Below are 27,502 nucleotides of genomic sequence, written 5' to 3'. Positions count from 1 at the left end.
GTATAAAAAAATGTGATTTTAATTCCAATGATCACTATCATATTTCGATTATTATGTATCTACAATACTTTTGATTTCAATACAATTTTGCTTTAGAGATAAAGCAAAATCACATTATAATTCTCTAATAATAAATTATAATTTCTTACCCAATTTTCATTATAATTTCTTACCCAATTTTCTTTTCGAATTTTATTACAATTGTTTTATAATAATGAGATAATTTCAATTCCATTTTGATATTGATATTGATATTGCTTTTAGACAAAATAAAAAACTCTATATAATTTAAAAACCCTGAGTTGAATACGGAAGGAAAAGATCAGGAGTAAAGGACGAGGACGAGGCTATGAAGAGAAAATCAATTCAGGCGAGTCTCTCTCTGCCTCCCTCCCTCCCTCCCTTTTCTCTCTCTCTACACTATTCTAATTAGGGTTTAAAATTTGAATTTAGGGACTGGAATCGTTATAATGCTATTTTAGGGACTGGAATCGTTATAATGTTACTTGTTATTTGGCGGTTTAAAATCTGATTCAAGGTTTTCTATAAGCCCTAATTTTTTGTTGGGTTTAAAATAAGGTTTTCTATAAGCCCTAAATTATATTGGGTTTAAAATAAGGTTTTCTATATTCCCTAATTTTTTGTTGGGTTTAAAAGAACCTCAATAATTTTATAGGTTTTCAGTATTCCCTAATATTTTGGGGTTTTTATGAACCCTAATCGTTTTATTTTCTGCCCCTTTTTTATATCCGAATTAATAGTTTCCTTCCTCTTGTTACTGACTGCAGATACTTGTGCACATAGTTTCCTGGCCAGGAGTTGAACCTGTCCTTTTGGATGGGTTCAAATCTTCTGATACTATTTACGTCGTCGTGGAAAGGCTCTTCCAGACAGCAACAGACGTTGACCTTGGTTATCCTAATTGTGGAAAAGTGTTGTCGCCCGATGGATTTGTTATGCATTACAACGAGACTTTACAATCTTTGTTAGACTTGGGATACGGGGAATGGTCCACCTACTTGTCTTACATCCCAGTCATGGAAAAAGAATCCCCACCAGAACATAAATTGGAATTCGACTGGTTGGCAATTTGCGAGCGTGTAAGATTGGGAGAGGAAGCACATATGGAACACATAGGCAACCGAAGGCCAAAATCCATTCCATTTGTTCAACTGTCAGGAGTAAGAATTCATGGCCAGTATCAGTTGCTCGATTCGAACAACAATCTTATGCCTGATTCAAGTATTAGGATTGCTGTCCCTGTCCCTATCCAGACAAATGCCTCTGTTATTCTTTTGGCTACGAGTGATAAGATTTTAAAGGATCTGATATCCTTTAATGATAAGTCTAAGTATCTTGTAGTTGGTGTTAGTTGGGACATATTGTCGTATTTATTTCTCACGACACTTAGAGCATCATACCCGGACATTCCCATTGTTGCTGTCACTGACTTAAACCCCCATCACCTCGACTTGCTGACCTTCCTTGACACACCTCTCAAAAAATTACCATGTTGCTACGGGTGGGATCTCAGCGGTGAGTCTAGAGATGAGAATAATGTTGATTCTGTGAATATAAAGTGGCTTGGTGTGAGGCCCTGTGACTGTAAGTCTCGCCTTTCTTATGATGGTGCTAGTTGTTATCCTTCTGGCTTTCGTGAGGTCACTCGCATGCTCAGGGCTAATCCCATTTTCCGTGCTAAGAAAGACTGGTTAGCGGCACTGAGTTGGCTCGATGTGTTTGGCAAGTCGGTGACATTCCACCCTCTGGCTCCCGGAGATGTTGATCCAAATTCTGCTGATTGTCACCTATATCTAGGGGATTTTTTCGTTGCTAAGAAATTACGGAGAAGAGATTGGGTTTAGATAACTACCATGGAAGTAATGCTTTTGTCAAAGCTATAATGCTTAATTTTAGACTTGTAGTGGGTTATGTGCAAATGATTTAATTCTCTACGCAAATTTCTGACCAGATGGCAATGTTTGTTTGATAGATTGTTGGATAATCTATCTTTTTTATGTGCATTTACTTTCTGTCAATATGAACTACATGTATGACTGGGATCTAGGAATGATTTCCAAGTGAGGGGTCATGCTGCCTTTTTGCCGCCGCCTTAATTAATTGCTGCTACTTGACAACTATATCTTGGTCCAGAAGGATTGGGTTAATTTCTGTCATGCGAAAAGCGTTGATTTATGTTTATATCTAAAGACAAATTTATTTGGCTAGTATTTTGTTTTATACTTTTTGGGTACAGTGGTAATACTTATGGTTGCTGATCATATGGCAAATTTTGTTTTATCTTTGTTAATTTTTATTTTACGGGTTCTTTTAGTTTTTACGGAAAGAAGTTGCTGGCCTTTCAAGTGTGTGAGATATTTGTAGTATTGAATTGTTATTTATTGTTAGAATATTGTCAAGTTCTATGTACTCCATGTTCTGATCCCAATTTTTGAATTTCAAAATTTCAACTGTTCATTTACTTTCTTTAGTAGGTAATTGTTCTTATTTTGGGCTTGTATACTTGTTTTACTCGAGTGTTAGAATAAGTTATTGTATTGCTAGACATTACAAGGACTTAGTGTGAGACTCGGATTCTAAGCACTTATCTCCACTTTATACCTTAGGGTTAGCGTTGCTTCTTTGTATTTTAGATGTAGCTTTGTCTTTCTGTGTTAATGGCTGTAACACCCACTCAAAATAAATGATCAACTACTGCATCACATTAAGTTAGTAGCAGCACATGTCTTGAGCTTCTGAATTGTTCCCCTGTATAACATTCGACTATATTAATAGAACTAGATGTGTACGAGACTACGAGAAACTGTAATCCAGATATCTATTTTTTTATTAGTATAATAAACCAAGCAGAAAAATGATGGAAGATAACAAGTTCATGGCTCTGCAAAGCAACAGTCATCTCTTTGATCGTGGGTGTTAAATCCACAAGTAATTCCGCCGTGGTTGGTTTAAGCGGTGGAGAGCTGTTAATTGTGTCTTACAGAAGGTACAAACAAATGGACACCCTATCAATTGAATGGCAACGAGCTAGCAGCAGCTCCAGTTGTTTGGCATGCTCTTCGTTGGGAACAATATGTTTTGGTATTTTCTAATGGAAGCCGTGATGATGTCAATATGTCAATTATATATACAAGTACGTGAGTTCTGTTCTTTCTTAGATCAGAATGTGTGCTTCAATTAACTTATGTGGAGTTGGCTAAACACATAAGCAGCTTGAACTGCTATCTTCTAAGTCTTTTTATATATGATACTGTGTGGATATGCCATCTAAACTATCTTCACCATTGCTAATTTTCATCCGCTGCTGATTAGGAGGAATGCAATGTGGAGGTCTCCAAAAGCAGCAATAACTCCTAAAAATGTATCTGTAAGCAGCTAATTAAACATAAAAATGTGCCAAACTATTGCATTCTTGGCCACATTAGAAGTATAGAGTTGGCTGATGCATTTTACTTGCTATTGGAAATAGATCTTGAATTGTGTTTATAGAGATGTTAAACGCAGGAAAAAGATTTGGATAATGTTCTGCAAGTATGATGCAACAATGAAGATGATGTGCTGTATATGAGTTTGCATCCAAAAACTTTGCTTAGATTACTGTTGGCATCATGCATCAATGCACATTAACTAAATCATAATTTATCCATGGTAATTAACCTGTGCTTACTGTATTATTTCTAATGTATGCAGAACTTTCACCGACGACATAAAAACTGCCATCAAAACTCCACATCTCAGATTGATAACTGCCATCAAAACTCAATATCTGCCTGATGGTAGATTTGATCTCGAAGCATATGATGCTCTAGTAAACATGCAGATTGAACATGGGGTAGAGGGTGTCATAGTTGGTGGAACTACTGGTGAAGGCCAATTGATGAGCTGGGATGAACATATTATGCTTAATGGTCACACAGTCAACTGTTTCGGTGGATCTATCAAGGTTATTGGAAATACTGGAAGTAACTCAACAAGGGAAGCCATTCATGCTACAGAACAGGGTTTTGTAGTTGGAATGCATGCAGCTTTGCACATTAATCCCTACTATGGCAAGACCTCTCTTGAGGGCATGGTTTCTCATTTTAACAGTGTGCTCTCCATGGGTCCACAATGTTCCAGGAAGAACTGGACAAGATATCCCACCTCGTGTGATCCACAATTTGGCTCGAAACCCAAACCTGGCAGGTGTCAAGGAATGTGTAGGACATGGTAGAGTAGATCAGTATACCAAAAATGGAATTGTTGTCTGGAGCGGAAATGATGATCAGTGCCATGATTGGAGGTGGGATTATGGTGCAACCGGAGTTATATCTGTAACCAGCAACTTGGTCCCACAACTAATGCGGGAAATCATGTTCAGGGGGAACAACATAACCTTAAATGCAAAGTTGTTGCCTTTGATGAAGTGGCTTTTTGAAGAGCCAAATCCAATTGGGTTAAATACAGCACTTTCTCAACTCGGGGTTGTCAGGCCTGTTTTCCGGTTGCCATATGTACCTCTGCCTTTGGCCAAGAGAGTAGAGTTTGGGGAGAGAGAACTTTGTAGGAGAAGAAGATGCTCAGGTTCTTGAAGATGACGATTTTGTACTAATTGGTCGATATTAGGCGGTAATCTCGAGGTTGATAGCTCGTAGTAGTGAGTACCTAGTTTGGCTTGAGGGTGTTGTGCATTTTGTGAAAGAATGAAACTGTCACCAGTTTGTGTACAATAAATTTGTTGAAAATGAGAATGTGTTCTTTGCCATCTTGGGCACAATGGAGAGTTTTTTTTATCTTATATTAACTTGGGTCGGAGTTTGATATTTAATCAAGTTCACGCAGAGAGCTTCACTTTAGTAAAAGTTCTGGAGCAGCCAAGATTTTCACTACTTTGAGTCTGTCACTTTTATTTTATTTTTTTAATTTTTTGCTAGATTGAGTCTAATGTACTTTTATGATAGTTATTAGTGCAAACAAAATTATTAAGATAATTGCTAAGATATTGATCCAATATTAAAAAAAGATGGTAAAATAATTTGAAACTGTGTTTTACCTGCAGATAAATTGTCCAAGGATGGCGTGTCTTAAAAATCTATTTAAAACAACTAAAACTTTTTTAAAATGGCGCATACAAATCTACAGGAACATGGCAGAATAAAAAATTAACTAATTGTTAATCAATTAATTTTTATTAATTTTATTTCAAATATGGAGTAGGAATCAATTCTGTTCAACTTCATTGGGTAAAAGGCCAAGTTGTTGTGTAGGAGGATTGATTTGGAGAAGAGAGTGCAGAGCCATGTTTTCAATATGAAGAAATGCAGCTTTCTTTCTCAGTTTTTCATTTTCTTCAATGATGCTTTTGTTTTCAGTGTAAAGCTTCAAGTTCTGCAGTAGCATCTTTCTCTTCAATATCCATAGTCTTCTTGCCCTTTCCTTTGCTTGCTTTGACATTCTCTTTCTGATACAAGTCAAATATGAACAATGAGTACATAAATTCATGCATGCATGCACTCTGTATTTAGCAAGAAACAGTAAACACACAGAGAGACAAGTACAAATATCTTGCATGTTAAAGAAATTAAGAGAGCTGACCTTTGTGTGCAATGTGCCCTGGATTTGAGGTTCTTGATTAATTGCTTTCTCGAGGGGCAAAAAGTGAAGTTTGAATTAGGATAATGAGGTGAGTTTGGTAATCCTGAGATGCTGATACACATTGTGTGCATCATCCAGACTTTACTGTATGTGTGTGTGACAAATTAGGAAATGCTGTAAAGGACAGGAGATGCAGAGAGATTGAATGAAAGTTGGAGTTTTAGAATGAAGATGAGAGTTGGATGAAGAAAAGCTGACCAGTTGCAGTGTTATATAGAGATATTTGTGTGTGTGTCTGAGAGAGAGAGAGAGAGAGAGAGAGACTTTCACAACAATGATAGCAAGAGGACTCATAATGAGAGAGGCCACCAATTAAGCAGCTACCAATCCATCTCAGGAAGTAAAACAATTGAGTTCTTATCCTTGATGCATTAGCCTAATTTTTTTGATTACATTTATAATTCAAGACTCTAGTTTTTCTTGAGCTGGCAAAAGATGGGAACACAGAAAATGACCACATCACCACAAGCATCCTTCATACAACTTGAGCTTTTCTTTTGAATTTTACAATCCTTGCCTTCTTTTTGTTCTTCTCTTGACCATCCACTTCTTATTGTCATCATGGAGCTCTAGGTATCATTATGGTCTGTCCCAACACTCTACCCAAGATACAAACTAGTCATCGTTCCAAAAGATGATTAAAGTTCTAGCATCATCCCTTCATAGATTACGGATTTTTCAAGGTTATTGGGAATACTGGAAGTAACTCAACAAGGGAAGCCATTCATGCTACAGAATAGGGTTTTGCAGTAGGAATGCATGCAGCTTTGCACATTAATCCCTACTATCGCAAGACCTCTCTTGAGAGGGCATGGTTTCTCATTTTAACAGTGTGCTCTCCATGGGTCCAACCATTGTCTACAATGTGCCAGGAAGAGAACTGGACAAGTTTCTTTCTTTGACCTTGTAAAATCATGGACTTTTATCATGAATATTATTAGCAAGTGTAAATCTATAATTTGACCATGTTTATATAGGCTGCATATGACTAACTGGACCTCTGTCATGCAGGCTCAGCTTCTCCGCCCTCACCGAACACTTTCTAAGAAAAGCAAATATGCCAGTCAATCGCAGAACTGCAGAAATCGAGTTGGCAGTGGCAGATGCGGTTAATATAGTAAAAAGTGTGGGAATTAGTTTTAAGCAGTTACTGTTTTAATCATCTTACTCTACAGTCTACACTTAACCATCTGAAATTAGCATTAAGGCAGAATGCTAAAGATGCTTAGCCATACTCCTTTGAACAATTAAAATGTATGTAAACTCAACCGGTTCAAAACGAGTGAACTGTGTTCTTAAAGAAAAAAGACCAAGAATAACCTCTGCAGCAGTAACATAAAACAAAGGAGACCAAAAAAATCTTTCAAGTTCAATGCATAGCAGTTTTCGGAGATGTAAATTAAGTCATAATTAATCTGAATTAATATAATTAGTAAAAAAAAAGGCTTATATATCTACGGATTGCTATCCAAAAGGGAGATAATCTTCTCTTGTATCTTGTCCACCCAATTTGCAACTATCTCGACATCGGCCTTCCTTTGGGTTTCCATAATTCTTTTTAATGAAACTGAAACTTCTTCTTCATGTTTTAACCATTCTTCACCTATCATATTTTTAAGTCTGTTAGAATCATGTTTCGTTAGTGACTGCAATTGGTCATCCTTTACCCCAAAACCAGAAATCTCAGAGTAGAACAATCCAATTAGACGGATGGAAGCAACCGCAAGATTTCTGCTCATGAAAGCCAACTTCATTGACCCATACTTATAAGTCTTAAAGATATCAAAGCCAAATGGATTACAATCGACAATAGCAAATATTGGCACATCTGGAAAGCACTCATGAACTCGCTTTACGAATAAACGACAGTCTATACTCGGTTGACCAGATCCACTTATAATTACACAAGGTATTTTGCGATGAATATCCGAAGAACACAAAGCCCTGAACACAGTCAGCTTCTCAACAATCAAGATGCATCGGGGAGGTACCTCGCTAGGTTGAATAGACTTAATATTGCCGAAATTTACCCGGTAAGGAGAAGTTAGTTTCGTCGCATTTTCTTTCACAACTTTTCGGTTAACACCGGAAACATCCTGCCTATGAACAATTATATTCCCCACATAAGAAGAATCAATGTCACAGGCTGTAACACCTAATGACTCTCTATCACATTTAAAAAGACAACATAAAGCATCAATATAATCATCAACCATACCAGTTGTGACATTCAATTCAGGAAACTCATTGTGCATACCATAATATAAGGCGCGCAAGTACATGTGCACATTTGACTTCTGATCCATTAAACTATCCAGGTTCATTATAAGACGTCTGACCAAGCACTCCAAAAAATCCCTGCTAGTTTTTTGTAATTTTCTCATCCCCCCACGATTTCTCTTACTAACTTTCCGCACAATTCTACCGGTGGAGGAAGAAAACACGGTGTTATCAGGTTCCAAGTTCGGAAGCAGAAAACTACTATTATTCTCTAGTAATTCAACCACATAATCTAACTTCTCACGAGCTTGTTCAAAACTTAGATGCCATACCTCATCGGTTAATATATACTCATCTTCAATCCCTTTGTCCACAAAGTCAGCTTTGGTTAATTTTTTGCCATCATTATAAAGTAGATCGTCATCGGATTCAGCAAGAGTAAGTTTACTCATCTTTTTATTCAGCAGAGATTTGTTTGCCATTGTAAGAAGATTTTGATTCTTGTGTTTTTGGACTTTGGAGGGACTAAAATAATAAATAAACGAAAGGTCTGTGCATGACTATATATAGTTCGATTTACTTTCAGATTGGACATCTCAAAATCCTAATTGTTTTTTTAGAAAATTTTATAATTTATTTGTACCAAAACTTGTAAATCAAAACTTTTGGGGGTTGATATGTAGTTTTTCATCAACTAGATATACAGGTATTCCGGTCATGAAAAAAATTTGTTGAATGAAAATTTTATATTCTGCTAAACCTTTTTAATATTTTCTCATACTTGGGCCCATTTATTAATGGGTGAATGATTCTCCTCAACTGCATGAGTAATAATTTGGCTATTCAGACTATTTGATAAAATTTATGCTCTTTTCTGTTGAATAGGTTACGCATATACCATCACTTTATTATAGTATTTTTATAGCTGTATTTGTACAAATTCAAAATTTATTATACTACTTTGCAGTAACTTCTCGTATGTTATTTTACTAAAAAAATTCATATATATTCTTTGACATACTATTAGAAATTAAAGTTATAATTTTGTTACCTAGCATAAAAATGGTCTGATTATAATTTTTTAATCATATTTCGCAATTATATAAGTTACTTGAATTTCGCAGAAAAAAAGATAGTTACTTGAAGATTTGTACAATTAATTTTAAAGAATTAAATTCCGGATACAAAATTAGACATACTATCTCCATCCCATGGGGTTATCTACGTTTACTTTTTGCACGTATTTCGAAACTTGTATAAAGTATAGTTTCATAATGTTTTTTTCTAATTTTTTTTTTGAATAAAAGTTTAAACATAAAACTTTTATACATAAAAAAAAATTTAAAATAATATAATAGAGTTATACTTTAAAGGAGCATTGAAAAGCGTGTCATAAAGTGATGTAGAGAATTCAATGTGATAGAGGGAGTAGTACATAAATGAATTATTATCTTATTTATTAATTTTTTTTTAGTTTGAAAATGTATCTCATATATTTTTAATATATTTTATTATTATAAAAAGTAATTAAAATGTACATATAATATTTGTAAAAAAAATATTGAAAATTGATGTTGTTGACTAAAACTCTCTTGTGAATGATGTAGTTGTTATGAAGAGAGACTATTAGCACAATTAAAAGCTCATTGAACTTCTTGTCTTGACAGGATCCTTCTGCAGCTTTTGGAGTCTATCTTTACTAACATCATGGGAGATTTTGACTTGTGTAGAGCTATGGACAGAGTGAACTGTAGATTTTCCAGCTTCCTTTGATTGTAGTACAGCTTCTTTAGATTGTTGAATTATAGCTTCTATCTCCCTTTAGTCTTGGTAGCAGGAAGAAGTAGAGGGGTTGGAGTTTCTGGCCTAACAGCTTCACGCAAGGCATGTAGTGGAATTTTAAGATTCCATAATAGCACCCAAAGAGACAGAATTCTGCATTTGGAGATGTTTGTGGGAGTCTACTAGGGACCTTATGTTATTTTGCTGACTCTGCACTAAGGTAGTGAGAGCAGTGACATGTGATGTTAGTGAATCATTGGAGGCTTGCAGATTGGAGACTTGTTCTTGAAGAGACTAAATTTGAAGATTTGTCGAGGTGGAGATTGGTTATTGTGAGCTTGAAGAGAGAGGAGCACCAAAGGTGGCTTAAACAAATTCATTGATGCCCTTCATCAATAATGCTGAGGGTTCATATCTGGCTTGGTGGAGTTGGTCCAGCTTGACTCTTGTGACATTGTTGTTTGTGATTTGATTTTGGACAACTTCATGAAGAGCCAGAAATGATTGCTTTAAGTTCTTGATACTTTGCTCCATACTAGTGACATCAAACTTTGACATATGCTCAGCAAACTTGTTGTATTTATTCTTGATTTCTACCTGAGTTGGCACAAGGTCATCTAGTTTATCTTTCACCAATCTCCTGGTCTTGTCTTGATAACTATTCAGATTATGTTGCAATGCTTTACCAATGAAGTGAAAATCTTTGAGTAGTGCTTTATAGACTTCCGTAATAGCATCATAAACTTCCTGTGGACTGAGAGTCTTGGCATTGCTTCCTAGGATAGTGACATACTCTTCTATGATACTAGCCAAAACTTCATCCATTTCCAAGCTAAAATCCTTAGATAGCCAAGCATCCATATTCCCATATTGCTTAGTTTTTTGACAATCTTTTGTTGTTGTTCTTCAATATATGTTTTATATGACAGCAAGATAGCCTGATTGGACATGTTAGTTGTGAGTAGCTGTTGGGTAATGTTTGCAAGGCCAGATAGTTGGTCCACCAGGAGATCATTCATTGTGAGAGGTTGAGTTTAAGCATCCTGCAGCCATTGTGAGATGAGGGTCCACCAGCCATTAGTAATAATAATCTTCTTCCTCCTTAAAACATCCAAAGTCCTCGTCCAAGCAACATGTCAAAGTTGTATTCCGCGCCAAATAGAATCTAAGGGCACGCCGAAAAATTTCTGTATGTTGGCGCCACCTTATGTTATCAGCCTTTGATCTCTTTATAGGGTGCGCCCTAACTTATTCAATGGTTAGGGCTTGCCTTAACTCTGTCCAAGAAAAGTCAATATATGAATCTGTCAAAGTAATCTTGTCCGAGGAATCCGTCAAAGGAATTTGTCAATCAAATATTTAGGGCTCGCCCTAACGCTTCCGATGGAAAGGGTTTACCCAGACATGTTCACTGGTTTTGGCTCGCCAAACTGTCCAAGGTTTGGGCTCGCCCTAACTTTGTCCAAGGTTTGGGATCGCCCTAACTCGTCCAAGGTTGGGGCTCGCCCTAACTTTGTCCAAGGTTTGGGATCGCCCTAACTCGTCCAAGGTTTGCGCGTGCCCTAACTCTTCCAAGGTTTGGGATCGCCTTAACTTTTCCAACAAAAACCCATTTCCTTGGACGTCGTTCCTTGGCCGTCCGTACTTCCTCGGTCGTCCGTCCTTAATCGTCCATCCTTGGTTGTCCGTGAAAACCTATTTTCTTGGTCTCCGTCCAAATTGAGTTTTGTTGACCCGACTTTGACCCGGATAACTTTCGTATCAAATTTTGGCTATAACAATTTCTAATACCTAAATTAATCCCCAACATTGAATTTAGGTATAATTTTGTGAAAATGAGGGGTGAAAGAATTGAGGGTTTGCTAATTGTGAACTGGGGAGAAAGATGGATCTCGGTGGAGGTCACCATCGGCCGCGGCGGCAACGTCAACGACGGTGGTAGTACTGATCGAAGACGGAGAAGGGGAAAGATTGATGTAATTGTGTTCGTGTTATTCTTCCAATTTTCAAAGTCTTTGTTTTTGCCATTTAGAGTGGGTTTTTTTATGAAAAAGATTAAATTTTTTTGGTGGGTATTGATGAGAAACTGTGATTTAGAAGTTGGGTTTTCGTTGGGTTTGATTCTTAATTAAAGGGTTTAGAGTAAAGTGTACCATAGAGAGTTGATTGTAGTTGCGTGGGTGTATTTTGTATGTCAATTTTTAGTAACCAATTTCGTGGTCGCCGAAAAGTCACCACCGCTATTTTTCGTAATTTTCGGAAGAAACTCTGCTTGTTTGACGATTTAAATTCGTGAACCAACCTTTAAGGTCTTGATTATGAATATGCATTAAGTGTAATCGAGTTTTGGATCGATTCTGTGATTCCCGATTTCAAAGAACCCGCCGAATTTTATTATTTAAACAGAAGATGTTAAGGATTGTTTTGTGTCGTGTATCTGCGGGTTAATTTGATTTTCTAGTCTATGATATAGTGATTTAGTTTAGCTCAACTGAGAGTTTTGATTTTTGGGGTTGTAGAAGATGACGATAGAGAAAGAATGAGGAAAACAGAGAAAATGTACGAAGAAGATGATAATTAAAATATATAAAAATTTAATATTATAAAAATCAAATTATACCCTAGCCACAAGTATATTATTTACTCTACTATATTTCAAAATTATTACGGTAGTTGCAATAAATTCGATATATATCAAAATTAATACAGTAATTCAATTTCAAAGAGAATTGTGATTAAATAATTTTATAATTCAATTTCAGATTAAATAATCTACAATATACCAAAAGAGAATAAAGCTGATGTCATCTTGGCTGATGTGTCAAACTCTCATTAAATAGATGACATCATCAAATGTACTTATGTGTCAAACTCACAGTAATTTTGATAATGTCATCTTTTACTAAAATGTTCCTCTAATTAATTATATTTTCAATGTATCTTTTTATTTGTAAATTATAACCTCCACTCATTCTCATTTCTCCCTCATTTAGTCTCTACTAATTTTCTTTTTCACTAATTTAAATATTCATCAATTTATTATATATTTTTATAAACAATAAAAAGTTTATAATAAAATATATTATAATTTTATTTTATTTCTCAACATCATAAGTTATAAATATAATACATATTAAAATTGAATTATTATAAAAAATATTTTTATAAAAAAAATATAATATAACCGGGATTTGTCGGGGTCTCATCTAGTTTTATATGTATAAAAGGGGATGGAAAGGTTTATGATGAAAGAGGTCATTACGCGCCAAGTTTCATTCGACTTCGAAAGGAAAATTCAGAAGGGTTTGTACGAAATCGTAAGCGAGGCCGTGGCCATGGATAGTAAATCGATTAAGGTGAGTCTCTCGGGCTTCTCTCTCTCTCCCTCCCTCTCTCTTCCCCTCTCTCTCTCTCACTCTCACTATACACTACTGCTCAATGTTATGGTTTAAAATTTGAATTAGGGATTTGGGACCGGAATCGATATGATACTTATTTGTTATTTGGTGGTTGAATTCTGATTTAAGGGTTTTAAATAAGCCCAGTATTTTACGTTTTGTGCGTTTTCTGGGCTGCCCTGGCTTATTGTTTCGGGAATAATAATTGGTTGGTTTCCTACTGCAGGTAAGGGTAAGTGTAAGTTCCCTAGGTCGATCTAAACCATTCGTTCTGGATGGGTTTGAATCTTCTGATACTGTTTGGATCGTCAAAGAAAGAATCAACGCTCTGGTCTTCAAGACACCAATTAAACCTTACTGTGTCCCGCTGCATCCTGCATTTAGAGAGATGGTTTTGTCAAATGGAAGACTTATTAGGGACGACCAAACTCTAGTATCTTTATCTGAGTCTTGCGGCTCCAATGAAATCACTATGCATTATCTCAGATATACAACTGTGTTTGGCACACCAGACTTGCATATGTTGAGGCTTACACATAGTGAGGAAAAGCCTGACCCATTTTCAATTCTAAAGAGACCAAAATCCATTTGTGAGATCGATTCAGGAGCAGGCCTAGGCATGTATGCCTCATATGTGTTGTTTAACTCAGTAAACGAAATCATACCTCTTTCTAGTTTTAAGTCTGCCGTCTCTATCAAATTGAACACCACTCCCCCTGTCATTCTTTTGGCTCCTACCTCTGAGATTTTTAATCATCTGATGGATACCAAGTCTGAATATCTCGTTCTTCGTGTTTCTTGGGACATGCAATCCTATTTTTTTCTCAGGACACTTAGGACTTCGTATCCAGACATTCCGATTGTAGCCGTCACTGACCTCAACCCCCACCACCTCGACCTGTTGACCTTCCTTGACACTCCCCCGGAAGACGTACCTATCTACTATGGGTGGCATGTCACCAGGGATTCTGATGAGGTCGATAGAACTGTTATTGATTTTGTTAACATCCAATGGCTTGGACTGTGTCCTAACGACTGTGATGCTCTCCACTTCAATTATGATCCTAATCATGCTCCTATTCCTGGTTTCGATGAGGTCATTCGCGTGCTCAGGTTAAATCCCTATTTTGATAGGAAGGTAGATTGGTTAGCAGCGCTGGATTGGCTTGACTTGTACCATAAGCCTATGTCGTTTCTTTCAGGAGGTGATTTCATTTCTAAGAAATTATCCAATAAAAATTGGGTTTAAGATTCGGTTAGTTTTAATTTTAATATTCTAAGGATTGTTTTAATTTTTGCACAAAAATGTTTCTGGCCTTTCGAATTTGTGTGATATTTTTGTAATATCGAATTGTTATTTACTATTAGAATATTGTCAAGTTCTATTTACTCAATGTTCTGATCCCAATTTCTGAATATCAAAATTTCTCTGGTACTTTAGTTTCCTCGGTAGGTTATTGTTTTTCTTATGAGCTTGTGTGTTTGCTTCACTCTAGTGCTAGAATAAGTTATTGTATTGCTAGTCATTACAAGAACTTAGTCCGAGACTTGAATTTTAAGCTCCACATCTCCACTTTATGCCTTATGTTATGGTTCTTTGTAATTTTGATTCGTAGCTTTGTCTTTTTGTCTTAATCCCTGTGATCTGAGCTTACCACAAGTTACCGTTACAAATACGATGTTCTATGTGTTTCTTTGTTATCCGCTTGTTGTAACTTTATGATTGTCTTTCCTTACAGCAATGTCTTTCTATCTCAAAATACGAATGCTAATAATTGTTGATAATTCGTAAACGTGGAGAAATCGTGTCCCCTGTTTTTAATAAGATGCAGAAATTTGTTAAGGCGGGGGTCATTATTTTATTTTCGTCCATACTATGAGGCCAGAATACTATGAACAAATCAGAAAGACCAGAGGCTCTTCTAAAATTAATTAAGTTGTAGGGAGAGAAGTAGAGATTGTGGGAAGAAAATTAACTTCTAAAGTTTACATTTAAATGGATATGACCATAGGAATATTTATTTATGGGTGAATGTTTGCACGTTTGTTTCTTCACGTTTATTTTAATTTAAAATATTTGTTTTTCCTTGTATATGTTTCTGTATTTTGCAATAAGGAGAGATAAGTTTCTGTGGTATATTTATAAATCTTTGGGGGTTCTATCAATTTTCTCTCTGTCTTAACTAACGGTTAGTATCTGTTCCTATTGCATGTTCTGATTTATTTTGTTTATCGGGACTTCATTGAAAAGAGTTGCACATACTCTTAATAATTTTAAAAGCAACTGAGTTCTCTAGGCACTTGATTAGTTCACTAATTTCAATATGGCTTAAATCCTCTATATATACATTGTACCTGAGTTTAGCAGGACTGAAACTTCGTAGTTTTCTTATATATACATAATATGAACCTCAAATATTCCATAAGTAGGCTACTTGGTATATGTCTTAAAAATATATGACCTATATTGTATATATGACCTGTATTTCAAGTCATGTCACCTGAAGCAATTGCTGGCTAGCCTGCAGCACTCTCGACGAGGAATATTATAGCACGGTATTATGCGATTAAATTTGTTAAAACTTTTAAAGATTTTGGCTTTCGGTTGATTATATGTTGTAAAACTATGGTAGTTTGTAATGAAGCATGCATTTTATATACTAGCTTATAACCCGTGCTTCCTCCGGGTCAGGTTACTAACGCCTCTTTCTTCTTCTTTGTTTGATATACCATCGGTATATTGGAATCAAGATCCCACTAAAATGCTTGGATGGCGTATTGGTATTTGTTCTTTTATTATTAGTTAGTGTGTGAACATAAAACACAACTGTAGGATTGGATACTTAAGTGTCATGATATGAATGTTGCATTGATAACATGTGTGTTGGTACTGTAGCTGCAACAGTCTTGAAGCCTTCCAGTTGGGTGGATTTTGAGGATTTTTATTGTTATAGCTATGTGTTCTTCATAAGTTGATTGCTTGGTGATCATGTCACAGAATATCGAGAATCTTCACATCAATCATCAATCTGGAACCACTTTAACATTCATGAGGGATGCACAAAGCTGATATTGAAAATATAATTATAATTGTGCTTATATTATAATAATTCGTGTTGCATTCAATAACTGTCTGGCAATAAAGACACCAACCCATACCTATATATAGGGCTGTTGACGAACCGAGCCGAGCCGAGCCGAGCCGAGTTTTGATCGAACAGAGCCGAGTTTTAATTTTTTTTCTGACGAACCGAGCCGAGCCGAGCTTTCTTATCGAACAAAAATCTTGTTCGAGCTCGAGCTCGTTAACTAACGAGCCGAACACGAGCTTGTTCGCGAACATAAACGAGCCGAGCCGAGCCAGAAAAAATTCTGGTCAACCGATGTTTGACCGTGAAAATAACTTATCAAATAAATTTTTTTTTTTTGAAAATTTGGTTATTTCACTAAAATATATATATCTTGACATTCATACGGTTAGATCGACGAAAAATATTTTTAAAAAAATCGAAACACCAATTAATGACTAAACACTAGTTAGTGGTAATAGTCAAACTACTACTTGACTGTTAAAATAACAAACCAAATAAAATTATTTTGGTCTGAAAATTTGGTTATATCATTAAAATATATTTTATTTTGACATCCATATGGTTGGATCAATTAAAAATAATTTTAAACAAGTCGAGATACTAATACAGGACTAAACACTAGTTACTAGTACTAGTTAAACTAATGTTTGACTGTTAAAATAGCAAACCAAATAAAATTATATTGATCTGTAACTTTGGTTATATCAATAAAATATATGTATTATGACATCCATACGGTTGGATCAATATAAAATATTTTTAAAATAATCAAAACAACAAATCAGGACTAACCACTAGTTAACGGTAATAGTCAAGCTAATACTTGACTGTTAATATAATAAACCAAATAAAATTATTTTGATCTGAAAATTTGGTTATATCATTAAAATATATTTATTTTGACATCCATATGGTTGGATCAATTAGAAATAATTTTAAACAAGTCGAAATACTAATACATGACTAAACACTAGTTACCGGTACTAGTCAAACTAATTTTTGAATGTTAAAATAGCAAACCAAATAAAATTATTTTGATCTGTAACTTTGGTTATATTAATAAAATATATATATTATGACATCCATACGGTTGGATCAATATAAAATATTTTTAAAATAATCAAAACAACAAATCAGGACTAAACACTAGTTAGCGGTAATAGTCAAACTAATACTTAACTGTTAAAATAACAAACCAAATAAAATTATCTTGATTTGAAACTTTGGTTATGTCATTAAAATATATTTATTTTGACATCCATACGGTTGGATCAATTAGAAATAATTTTAAATAAATTGAGACACCAATACAAGACTAAACATTAGTTACCAAGACTAGTCAAACTAATGTTTGACTATTAAAATAGCAAACCAAATAAAATTATTTTGATCTAAAACTTTGGTTATATCAATAAAATATATTTTTTATGACATCCATATGGTTGGATCAATTAGAAATAATTTTAAATAAATCGAGACACCAATACAAGACTAAACATTAGTTACCAAGACTAGTCAAACGAATGTTTGACTATTAAAATAGCAAACCAAATAAAATTATTTTGATCTAAAACTTTGGTTATATCAATAAAATATATATTTTATGACATCCATACGATTGGATCGATATAAAGTATTTTTAAAATAATCGAAACAACAAATCCGGATTAAACACTAGTTAGCGTTAATAGTCAAACTAATGTTTGACTATAAAATAGAAAATCAAATAAAATTGTTTTGATGTGAAACATTGGTTATATTATTAAAATATATATTTTATGATATCCATACGGTTGAATCGATGAAAAATATTTTAAAAAAAATCTTAACTGAAATATAATTATGAAGCTACATTTTAAAATTAGAAACTAAAATATAAAATTTCTAAATCACGTCAAAATATATCACATATGGTATGCAAAATGATCGTTGGAAGATAAAAAAAAATACAGTGAAGTCGGATTTTAAAAAAAATCATACCTATATAAAAATATTTAGGATATATCAGAATTTTTTTGAATTTTAACGCACGAGTTCGAGCCGAACAACTCAAAGCTCGGCTCGAGTTCGATTTGCTTAACGAACATATTTTTCTGTTCGAGCTCGAGTTCGTTAACGAGCCGAGCCGAACGAGCTCTTAACGAGCCGAGCTCGAGCTTGTTCACGAACAGCTCGTTCGTGAACAGCCCTACCTATATAGATAAATTTGATTAAAATGAAAATTTAAAGGAATCTCTAATCACTACAAACGTTGTAATATAAGAATTCTGGGTGAAATTCGGCAAAATAGATGTCACCGCTCCAACTACACCTTGTAAAACTGAAGTGAAGAAACCAAGCAAATGATCAACGCATAATTTTTTTTTTAAAAAAATATGTATATAAAATTAATATATTCGAATAAAGATCACCAAGCAACAAACTAAAAAACATACAATACTAATGGGACATCATGTTATTATTCAAAGCATTTTCTACACCAAGAGCCACGGCTGAAGTTTTGAGGGTGAAAAACTAAAAATATCCACCATTTGAGGGTTTAGTGCCCAAAATACCATTTGGCGAAACGGGGTGCCCAAATTACCTGTTGAATACGCATGTCCAACATGCGAATTTTGTTTTTTTATAAATTTATAAAGAATACGCATGTCTGACATGCGTTTTCAGTTTTTTATTTTTAGCGAATACGCATGTCCGATATGCGTATTCCTTGTTTTTAAAAACTGAATATGCATAGCACACATGCGTATTCTTTACAAAAAAATTGAAGGTTGTATACACACTGCTATAATGCGTAACCCGTCGATATTATGGTCAGTCCGCGAGCATCCGAGTATTTTGGGTAATTGGGACTGGAAAATGGAGTATTCTGGACATTCTTTCAAGTTCTTGAAGAGGCAAATTCTGAAAACTAAAAAAGCATATAATATAAATGTGACAGCATACTATTTTATAAATGTGAGAGCAATTTGGATACAAAAAAATTATATCTCGAAAGTATTTTAGTGGAAACGAAATATTTTTCTGAGTCTAAACGCGTTCGTTTCGTATTAAACGGAAAAACGGTCTATTTATAATGAATATAATAATAATAATTTAATTAGTATTGACATTAACTAATAATTCAATACTCTATAAATTTTTAAAAGCTCAAAATTATTTTAAAATATTATTTGACTTAATTATAAATAAGTAGATTTTATTTAACTATTTAAAAATAAAATTAATTTATTAAATGAATTAAACGATCAATTAAATAAATAACTAAAATAATTTATAAATCATTAAATCAATTTTATTTTATTTAAAAATACATAAATACTTTTATGAAATTAAAATGATTTAGTTAAATATTTAAAAATAATTAACCAAATTAATTTTTAATGTAAAAAAAATTATAGAATAAGAATTGGTTTTTGATTTATTTTTGAAAATAAATTGGTAGAAACTATTTGGCAGCTAACAAACCGGTTTCTACATCCGGACAAAGCAATTCTCGACCAAAACAGCGCCACCACCATTTGAATTGGATTTTTACGCCAATCGATTCTAAAACACATCCTCAACTCCCATAAAACTTAGAAAGGCAAAAACCATCCGGGAAATCGAGTTCAAATCAAAAATCGAACCTTCGTCCCGTGTTTTGGCCAAAAATTCGAATTGCTTTGATTCTAAACCAAACTCGGTGAAACATATACCAAAATAAAACTCGTAAAACATATAATTGATTTTTATGATAACAACTAACAACCTATAATTTTAAAGAAACTAAAATATTTTCTAAATTTAAAATAAATTTCAAAAACAATTAAAAAATATGCAAATGAACAAAAAACAAGATTTAACACATAACCCGTAACAAACGCAATATGACACGCGTCCAAATAACGTATGATTTATATAATACATTTTAAACACGTAACAAATACATGAAAAATATTATGGTCTTTACGAGACCACATATAATATCTAGTGCATATTGTATCACGGCAAAAAATATTTTAATTTAAAATAAATATATAATATTTCATTTAACACATAATCAATTAATCGAAAAATATTAATTTGAATATTTTCACAACTCACCTGATACAAGGGTGAACACAAATAAAATATTTACGCGCATAAAAATATTCACTCGATCCCCAAGATTAGATAACAAACTCAGTTTACTCATAATGATTAAATGTCCGGTTTTCAAATAAACTTTGGAAATAATAAAAATAGTTAAATAGTTTCATAAAAACCTAGAGAGATCAACACAAACTATCAATTAGCACTTAAAGCAATTTAAAGACACGAACTCAGAGATGAAAAAAATACTCACAATTTTATTCCCTCCAATTTGAAAAATCACATAAAACAATCAAATAATAATAACAATAATAAATTCTGGAAACTCGGGATATTAGATTTATGTTTTCATTAAAAGTTGATTTTTAATTTAGATCACCAGGATATGAATTGTGCTTAGTTTAATATTAATTTATTTTATCCGGATACGTGATTTACACTATTTTATTTTAGTTCGATGTCCAATACATCGACCAAATCAAACTGATTATTTATAGTTATAATATTAAATTTTTTTGTTGTCTGGATCAATAAGATAATTTTATTTTATTCCGCATTATTATTATATATGTTTTTATTTTAGTTGGTCGAATTATATTTTTATTTTAGTCTCGGGCTAGCTTGGATCAATCGTATAATATATATATATATATATATATATATTTTTATCCCAGATAATCGTTTTATCTTAACATTAGGCACATTATGTCAACAAAATCCAACTAATAATATTTAGTTTGTTTAAATTTATTTTAAGCTGAATTAACAATTAGAATAATATAGAACTCGATATGAAATAAAATTTAAATTAAAAGAGGAAATTGACTATAATATCAATTATAAAAATATAAGGTTTGATATAAAATAGAACTTCAATTGGTAAAGCCGCATCAGGAGTTTACTCCAACATCAATTAAAATTAGAATTGACCGACTGACCAATCAACCGAAAAATTAGAATTATAATAATTAAATAAAAGTGATTAAGTAATTTCAGTAAATACCGATTGATCGACTATCAAACTTTTAATATTTCATTTATTATAATATATAGTATAAAAAAATGTGATTTTAATTCCAATGATCACTATCATATTTCGATTATTATGTATCTACAATACTTTTGATTTCAATACAATTTTGCTTTAGAGATAAAGCAAAATCACATTATAATTCTCTAATAATAAATTATAATTTCTTACCCAATTTTCATTATAATTTCTTACCCAATTTTCTTTTCGAATTTTATTACAATTGTTTTATAATAATGAGATAATTTCAATTCCATTTTGATATTGATATTGATATTGCTTTTAGACAAAATAAAAAACTCTATATAATTTAAAAACCCTGAGTTGAATACGGAAGGAAAAGATCAGGAGTAAAGGACGAGGACGAGGCTATGAAGAGAAAATCAATTCAGGCGAGTCTCTCTCTGCCTCCCTCCCTCCCTCCCTTTTCTCTCTCTCTACACTATTCTAATTAGGGTTTAAAATTTGAATTTAGGGACTGGAATCGTTATAATGCTATTTTAGGGACTGGAATCGTTATAATGTTACTTGTTATTTGGCGGTTTAAAATCTGATTCAAGGTTTTCTATAAGCCCTAATTTTTTGTTGGGTTTAAAATAAGGTTTTCTATAAGCCCTAAATTATATTGGGTTTAAAATAAGGTTTTCTATATTCCCTAATTTTTTGTTGGGTTTAAAAGAACCTCAATAATTTTATAGGTTTTCAGTATTCCCTAATATTTTGGGGTTTTTATGAACCCTAATCGTTTTATTTTCTGCCCCTTTTTTATATCCGAATTAATAGTTTCCTTCCTCTTGTTACTGACTGCAGATACTTGTGCACATAGTTTCCTGGCCAGGAGTTGAACCTGTCCTTTTGGATGGGTTCAAATCTTCTGATACTATTTACGTCGTCGTGGAAAGGCTCTTCCAGACAGCAACAGACGTTGACCTTGGTTATCCTAATTGTGGAAAAGTGTTGTCGCCCGATGGATTTGTTATGCATTACAACGAGACTTTACAATCTTTGTTAGACTTGGGATACGGGGAATGGTCCACCTACTTGTCTTACATCCCAGTCATGGAAAAAGAATCCCCACCAGAACATAAATTGGAATTCGACTGGTTGGCAATTTGCGAGCGTGTAAGATTGGGAGAGGAAGCACATATGGAACACATAGGCAACCGAAGGCCAAAATCCATTCCATTTGTTCAACTGTCAGGAGTAAGAATTCATGGTCAGTATCAGTTGCTCGATTCGAACAACAATCTTATGCCTGATTCAAGTATTAGGATTGCTGTCCCTGTCCCTATCCAGACAAATGCCTCTGTTATTCTTTTGGCTACGAGTGATAAGATTTTAAAGGATCTGATATCCTTTAATGATAAGTCTAAGTATCTTGTAGTTGGTGTTAGTTGGGACATATTGTCGTATTTATTTCTCAGGACACTTAGAGCATCATACCCGGACATTCCCATTGTTGCTGTCACTGACTTAAACCCCCATCACCTCGACTTGCTGACCTTCCTTGACACACCTCTCAAAAAATTACCATGTTGCTACGGGTGGGATCTCAGCGGTGAGTCTAGAGATGAGAATAATGTTGATTCTGTGAATATAAAGTGGCTTGGTGTGAGGCCCTGTGACTGTAAGTCTCGCCTTTCTTATGATGGTGCTAGTTGTTATCCTTCTGGCTTTCGTGAGGTCACTCGCATGCTCAGGGCTAATCCCATTTTCCGTGCTAAGAAAGACTGGTTAGCGGCACTGAGTTGGCTCGATGTGTTTGGCAAGTCGGTGACATTCCACCCTCTGGCTCCCGGAGATGTTGATCCAAATTCTGCTGATTGTCACCTATATCTAGGGGATTTTTTCGTTGCTAAGAAATTACGGAGAAGAGATTGGGTTTAGATAACTACCATGGAAGTAATGCTTTTGTCAAAGCTATAATGCTTAATTTTAGACTTGTAGTGGGTTATGTGCAAATGATTTAATTCTCTACGCAAATTTCTGACCAGATGGCAATGTTTGTTTGATAGATTGTTGGATAATCTATCTTTTTTATGTGCATTTACTTTCTGTCAATATGAACTACATGTATGACTGGGATCTAGGAATGATTTCCAAGTGAGGGGTCATGCTGCCTTTTTGCCGCCGCCTTAATTAATTGCTGCTACTTGACAACTATATCTTGGTCCAGAAGGATTGGGTTAATTTCTGTCATGCGAAAAGCGTTGATTTATGTTTATATCTAAAGACAAATTTATTTGGCTAGTATTTTGTTTTATACTTTTTGGGTACAGTGGTAATACTTATGGTTGCTGATCATATGGCAAATTTTGTTTTATCTTTGTTAATTTTTATTTTACGGGTTCTTTTAGTTTTTACGGAAAGAAGTTGCTGGCCTTTCAAGTGTGTGAGATATTTGTAGTATTGAATTGTTATTTATTGTTAGAATATTGTCAAGTTCTATGTACTCCATGTTCTGATCCCAATTTTTGAATTTCAAAATTTCAACTGTTCATTTACTTTCTTTAGTAGGTAATTGTTCTTATTTTGGGCTTGTATACTTGTTTTACTCGAGTGTTAGAATAAGTTATTGTATTGCTAGACATTACAAGGACTTAGTGTGAGACTCGGATTCTAAGCACTTATCTCCACTTTATACCTTAGGGTTAGCGTTGCTTCTTTGTATTTTAGATGTAGCTTTGTCTTTCTGTGTTAATGGCTGTAACACCCACTCAAAATAAATGATCAACTACTGCATCACATTAAGTTAGTAGCAGCACATGTCTTGAGCTTCTGAATTGTTCCCCTGTATAACATTCGACTATATTAATAGAACTAGATGTGTACGAGACTACGAGAAACTGTAATCCAGATATCTATTTTTTTATTAGTATAATAAACCAAGCAGAAAAATGATGGAAGATAACAAGTTCATGGCTCTGCAAAGCAACAGTCATCTCTTTGATCGTGGGTGTTAAATCCACAAGTAATTCCGCCGTGGTTGGTTTAAGCGGTGGAGAGCTGTTAATTGTGTCTTACAGAAGGTACAAACAAATGGACACCCTATCAATTGAATGGCAACGAGCTAGCAGCAGCTCCAGTTGTTTGGCATGCTCTTCGTTGGGAACAATATGTTTTGGTATTTTCTAATGGAAGCCGTGATGATGTCAATATGTCAATTATATATACAAGTACGTGAGTTCTGTTCTTTCTTAGATCAGAATGTGTGCTTCAATTAACTTATGTGGAGTTGGCTAAACACATAAGCAGCTTGAACTGCTATCTTCTAAGTCTTTTTATATATGATACTGTGTGGATATGCCATCTAAACTATCTTCACCATTGCTAATTTTCATCCGCTGCTGATTAGGAGGAATGCAATGTGGAGGTCTCCAAAAGCAGCAATAACTCCTAAAAATGTATCTGTAAGCAGCTAATTAAACATAAAAATGTGCCAAACTATTGCATTCTTGGCCACATTAGAAGTATAGAGTTGGCTGATGCATTTTACTTGCTATTGGAAATAGATCTTGAATTGTGTTTATAGAGATGTTAAACGCAGGAAAAAGATTTGGATAATGTTCTGCAAGTATGATGCAACAATGAAGATGATGTGCTGTATATGAGTTTGCATCCAAAAACTTTGCTTAGATTACTGTTGGCATCATGCATCAATGCACATTAACTAAATCATAATTTATCCATGGTAATTAACCTGTGCTTACTGTATTATTTCTAATGTATGCAGAACTTTCACCGACGACATAAAAACTGCCATCAAAACTCCACATCTCAGATTGATAACTGCCATCAAAACTCAATATCTGCCTGATGGTAGATTTGATCTCGAAGCATATGATGCTCTAGTAAACATGCAGATTGAACATGGGGTAGAGGGTGTCATAGTTGGTGGAACTACTGGTGAAGGCCAATTGATGAGCTGGGATGAACATATTATGCTTATTGGTCACACAGTCAACTGTTTCGGTGGATCTATCAAGGTTATTGGAAATACTGGAAGTAACTCAACAAGGGAAGCCATTCATGCTACAGAACAGGGTTTTGTAGTTGGAATGCATGCAGCTTTGCACATTAATCCCTACTATGGCAAGACCTCTCTTGAGGGCATGGTTTCTCATTTTAACAGTGTGCTCTCCATGGGTCCACAATGTTCCAGGAAGAACTGGACAAGATATCCCACCTCGTGTGATCCACAATTTGGCTCGAAACCCAAACCTGGCAGGTGTCAAGGAATGTGTAGGACATGGTAGAGTAGATCAGTATACCAAAAATGGAATTGTTGTCTGGAGCGGAAATGATGATCAGTGCCATGATTGGAGGTGGGATTATGGTGCAACCGGAGTTATATCTGTAACCAGCAACTTGGTCCCACAACTAATGCGGGAAATCATGTTCAGGGGGAACAACATAACCTTAAATGCAAAGTTGTTGCCTTTGATGAAGTGGCTTTTTGAAGAGCCAAATCCAATTGGGTTAAATACAGCACTTTCTCAACTCGGGGTTGTCAGGCCTGTTTTCCGGTTGCCATATGTACCTCTGCCTTTGGCCAAGAGAGTAGAGTTTGGGGAGAGAGAACTTTGTAGGAGAAGAAGATGCTCAGGTTCTTGAAGATGACGATTTTGTACTAATTGGTCGATATTAGGCGGTAATCTCGAGGTTGATAGCTCGTAGTAGTGACTACCCAGTTTGGCTTGAGGGTGTTGTGCATTTTGTGAAAGAATGAAACTGTCACCAGTTTGTGTACAATAAATTTGTTGAAAATGAGAATGTGTTCTTTGCCATCTTGGGCACAATGGAGAGTTTTTTTTATCTTATATTAACTTGGGTCGGAGTTTGATATTTAATCAAGTTCACGCAGAGAGCTTCACTTTAGTAAAAGTTCTGGAGCAGCCAAGATTTTCACTACTTTGAGTCTGTCACTTTTATTTTATTTTTTTAATTTTTTGCTAGATTGAGTCTAATGTACTTTTATGATAGTTATTAGTGCAAACAAAATTATTAAGATAATTGCTAAGATATTGATCCAATATTAAAAAAAGATGGTAAAATAATTTGAAACTGTGTTTTACCTGTTGTCCAAGGATGGCGTGTCTTAAAAATCTATTTAAAACAACTAAAACTTTTTTAAAATGGCGTGCCTTAAAAATCTATTTGAAGCAACTAAAACTTTTTTAATTTTTAATATAATTTCATACAAATCTACAGGAACATGGCAGAATAAAAAATTAACTAATTGTTAATCAATTAATTTTTATTAATTTTATTTCAAATATGGAGTAGGAATCAATTCTGTTCAACTTCATTGGGTAAAAGGCCAAGTTGTTGTGTAGGAGGATTGATTTGGAGTAGAGAGTGCAGAGCCATGTTTTCAATATGAAGAAATGCAGCTTTCTTTCTCAGTTTTTCATTTTCTTCAATGATGCTTTTGTTTTCAGTGTAAAGCTTCAAGTTCTGCAGTAGCATCTTTCTCTTCAATATCCATAGTCTTCTTGCCCTTTCCTTTGCTTGCTTTGACATTCTCTTTCTGATACAAGTCAAATATGAACAATGAGTACATAAATTCATGCATGCATGCACTCTGTATTTAGCAAGAAACAGTAAACACACAGAGAGACAAGTACAAATATCTTGCATGTTAAAGAAATTAAGAGAGCTGACCTTTGTGTGCAATGTGCCCTGGATTTGAGGTTCTTGATTAATTGCTTTCTCGAGGGGCAAAAAGTGAAGTTTGAATTAGGATAATGAGGTGAGTTTGGTAATCCTGAGATGCTGATACACATTGTGTGCATCATCCAGACTTTACTGTATGTGTGTGTGACAAATTAGGAAATGCTGTAAAGGACAGGAGATGCAGAGAGATTGAATGAAAGTTGGAGTTTTAGAATGAAGATGAGAGTTGGATGAAGAAAAGCTGACCAGTTGCAGTGTTATATAGAGATATTTGTGTGTGTGTCTGAGAGAGAGAGAGAGAGAGAGAGAGACTTTCACAACAATGATAGCAAGAGGACTCATAATGAGAGAGGCCACCAATTAAGCAGCTACCAATCCATCTCAGGAAGTAAAACAATTGAGTTCTTATCCTTGATGCATTAGCCTAATTTTTTTGATTACATTTATAATTCAAGACTCTAGTTTTTCTTGAGCTGGCAAAAGATGGGAACACAGAAAATGACCACATCACCACAAGCATCCTTCATACAACTTGAGCTTTTCTTTTGAATTTTACAATCCTTGCCTTCTTTTTG

General features: G+C 34.3%; 4 protein-coding genes, 1 long non-coding RNA gene and 2 pseudogenes across 9 annotated transcripts; 5 read left to right on the top strand and 2 right to left on the bottom strand.

The window, feature by feature from the left end:
- Nucleotides 1–265: 265 nt before the first annotated feature.
- Nucleotides 266–3,837, top strand: LOC141663769 (uncharacterized). Of its 4 annotated transcripts, none has more exons than XR_012551632.1 (3): nt 266–370; nt 789–3,154; nt 3,712–3,837. XR_012551632.1 is itself a non-coding variant. In XM_074469582.1 (2 exons), exons 1-2 carry the CDS (start codon nt 350–352, stop codon nt 1,863–1,865), a joined length of 1,098 nt encoding a protein of 365 aa, XP_074325683.1. In that variant the 5' UTR covers nt 266–349; the 3' UTR covers nt 1,866–3,772. The 4 variants fall into 4 exon arrangements, 2 of the variants coding, with proteins under 2 accessions (XP_074325683.1, XP_074325684.1); XR_012551631.1 differs by lacking the exon at nt 3,712–3,837 and adding an exon at nt 3,334–3,381; XM_074469582.1 differs by having other exon boundaries at nt 789–3,772.
- Nucleotides 3,677–4,765, top strand: LOC141664488 (4-hydroxy-tetrahydrodipicolinate synthase 2, chloroplastic-like; annotated as a pseudogene).
- A 2,344-nt stretch (nt 4,766–7,109) lies between these two features.
- Nucleotides 7,110–8,357, bottom strand: LOC141664487 (uncharacterized). Its single transcript, XM_074470440.1, has one exon. The coding sequence runs from the start codon at nt 8,355–8,357 to the stop codon at nt 7,110–7,112; it is 1,248 nt and encodes a 415-aa protein (XP_074326541.1).
- Nucleotides 8,358–12,901: 4,544 nt separating this feature from the next.
- LOC141667635 (uncharacterized) lies at nt 12,902–14,446 on the top strand. Its single transcript, XM_074474195.1, has 2 exons — nt 12,902–13,013; nt 13,282–14,446. Exons 1-2 carry the CDS (start codon nt 12,903–12,905, stop codon nt 14,302–14,304), a joined length of 1,134 nt encoding a protein of 377 aa, XP_074330296.1. The 5' UTR covers nt 12,902; the 3' UTR covers nt 14,305–14,446.
- A 7,092-nt stretch (nt 14,447–21,538) lies between these two features.
- On the top strand, nt 21,539–25,062 carry LOC141663601 (DNA topoisomerase 6 subunit A-like). Of its 2 annotated transcripts, none has more exons than XM_074469384.1 (2): nt 21,539–21,643; nt 22,062–23,716. In XM_074469384.1, exons 1-2 carry the CDS (start codon nt 21,623–21,625, stop codon nt 23,136–23,138), a joined length of 1,098 nt encoding a protein of 365 aa, XP_074325485.1. In that variant the 5' UTR covers nt 21,539–21,622; the 3' UTR covers nt 23,139–23,716. The 2 variants fall into 2 exon arrangements, with proteins under 2 accessions (XP_074325485.1, XP_074325486.1); XM_074469385.1 differs by lacking the exon at nt 21,539–21,643 and adding an exon at nt 21,713–21,811 and having other exon boundaries at nt 22,062–25,062.
- LOC141664486 (4-hydroxy-tetrahydrodipicolinate synthase 2, chloroplastic-like) lies at nt 24,617–25,919 on the top strand (annotated as a pseudogene).
- Nucleotides 25,920–26,489: 570 nt separating this feature from the next.
- Nucleotides 26,490–26,966, bottom strand: LOC141663762 (uncharacterized). The gene is made up of 2 exons (XR_012551625.1): nt 26,916–26,966; nt 26,490–26,781 (listed from the first exon to the last, which is right to left on the bottom strand). It is a non-coding gene; the product is annotated as an uncharacterized LOC141663762 (long non-coding RNA).
- Between the last annotated feature and the right edge of the window lie 536 nt (nt 26,967–27,502).

This window comes from Apium graveolens, chromosome 6, assembly GCF_009905375.1.
Source record: "Apium graveolens cultivar Ventura chromosome 6, ASM990537v1, whole genome shotgun sequence".
NCBI classification, from domain to species: domain Eukaryota; kingdom Viridiplantae; phylum Streptophyta; class Magnoliopsida; order Apiales; family Apiaceae; genus Apium; species Apium graveolens.
The sequence above is the reverse complement of the archived record's forward strand: the minus strand, read 5'-3'. Positions and strand labels throughout refer to the sequence as shown.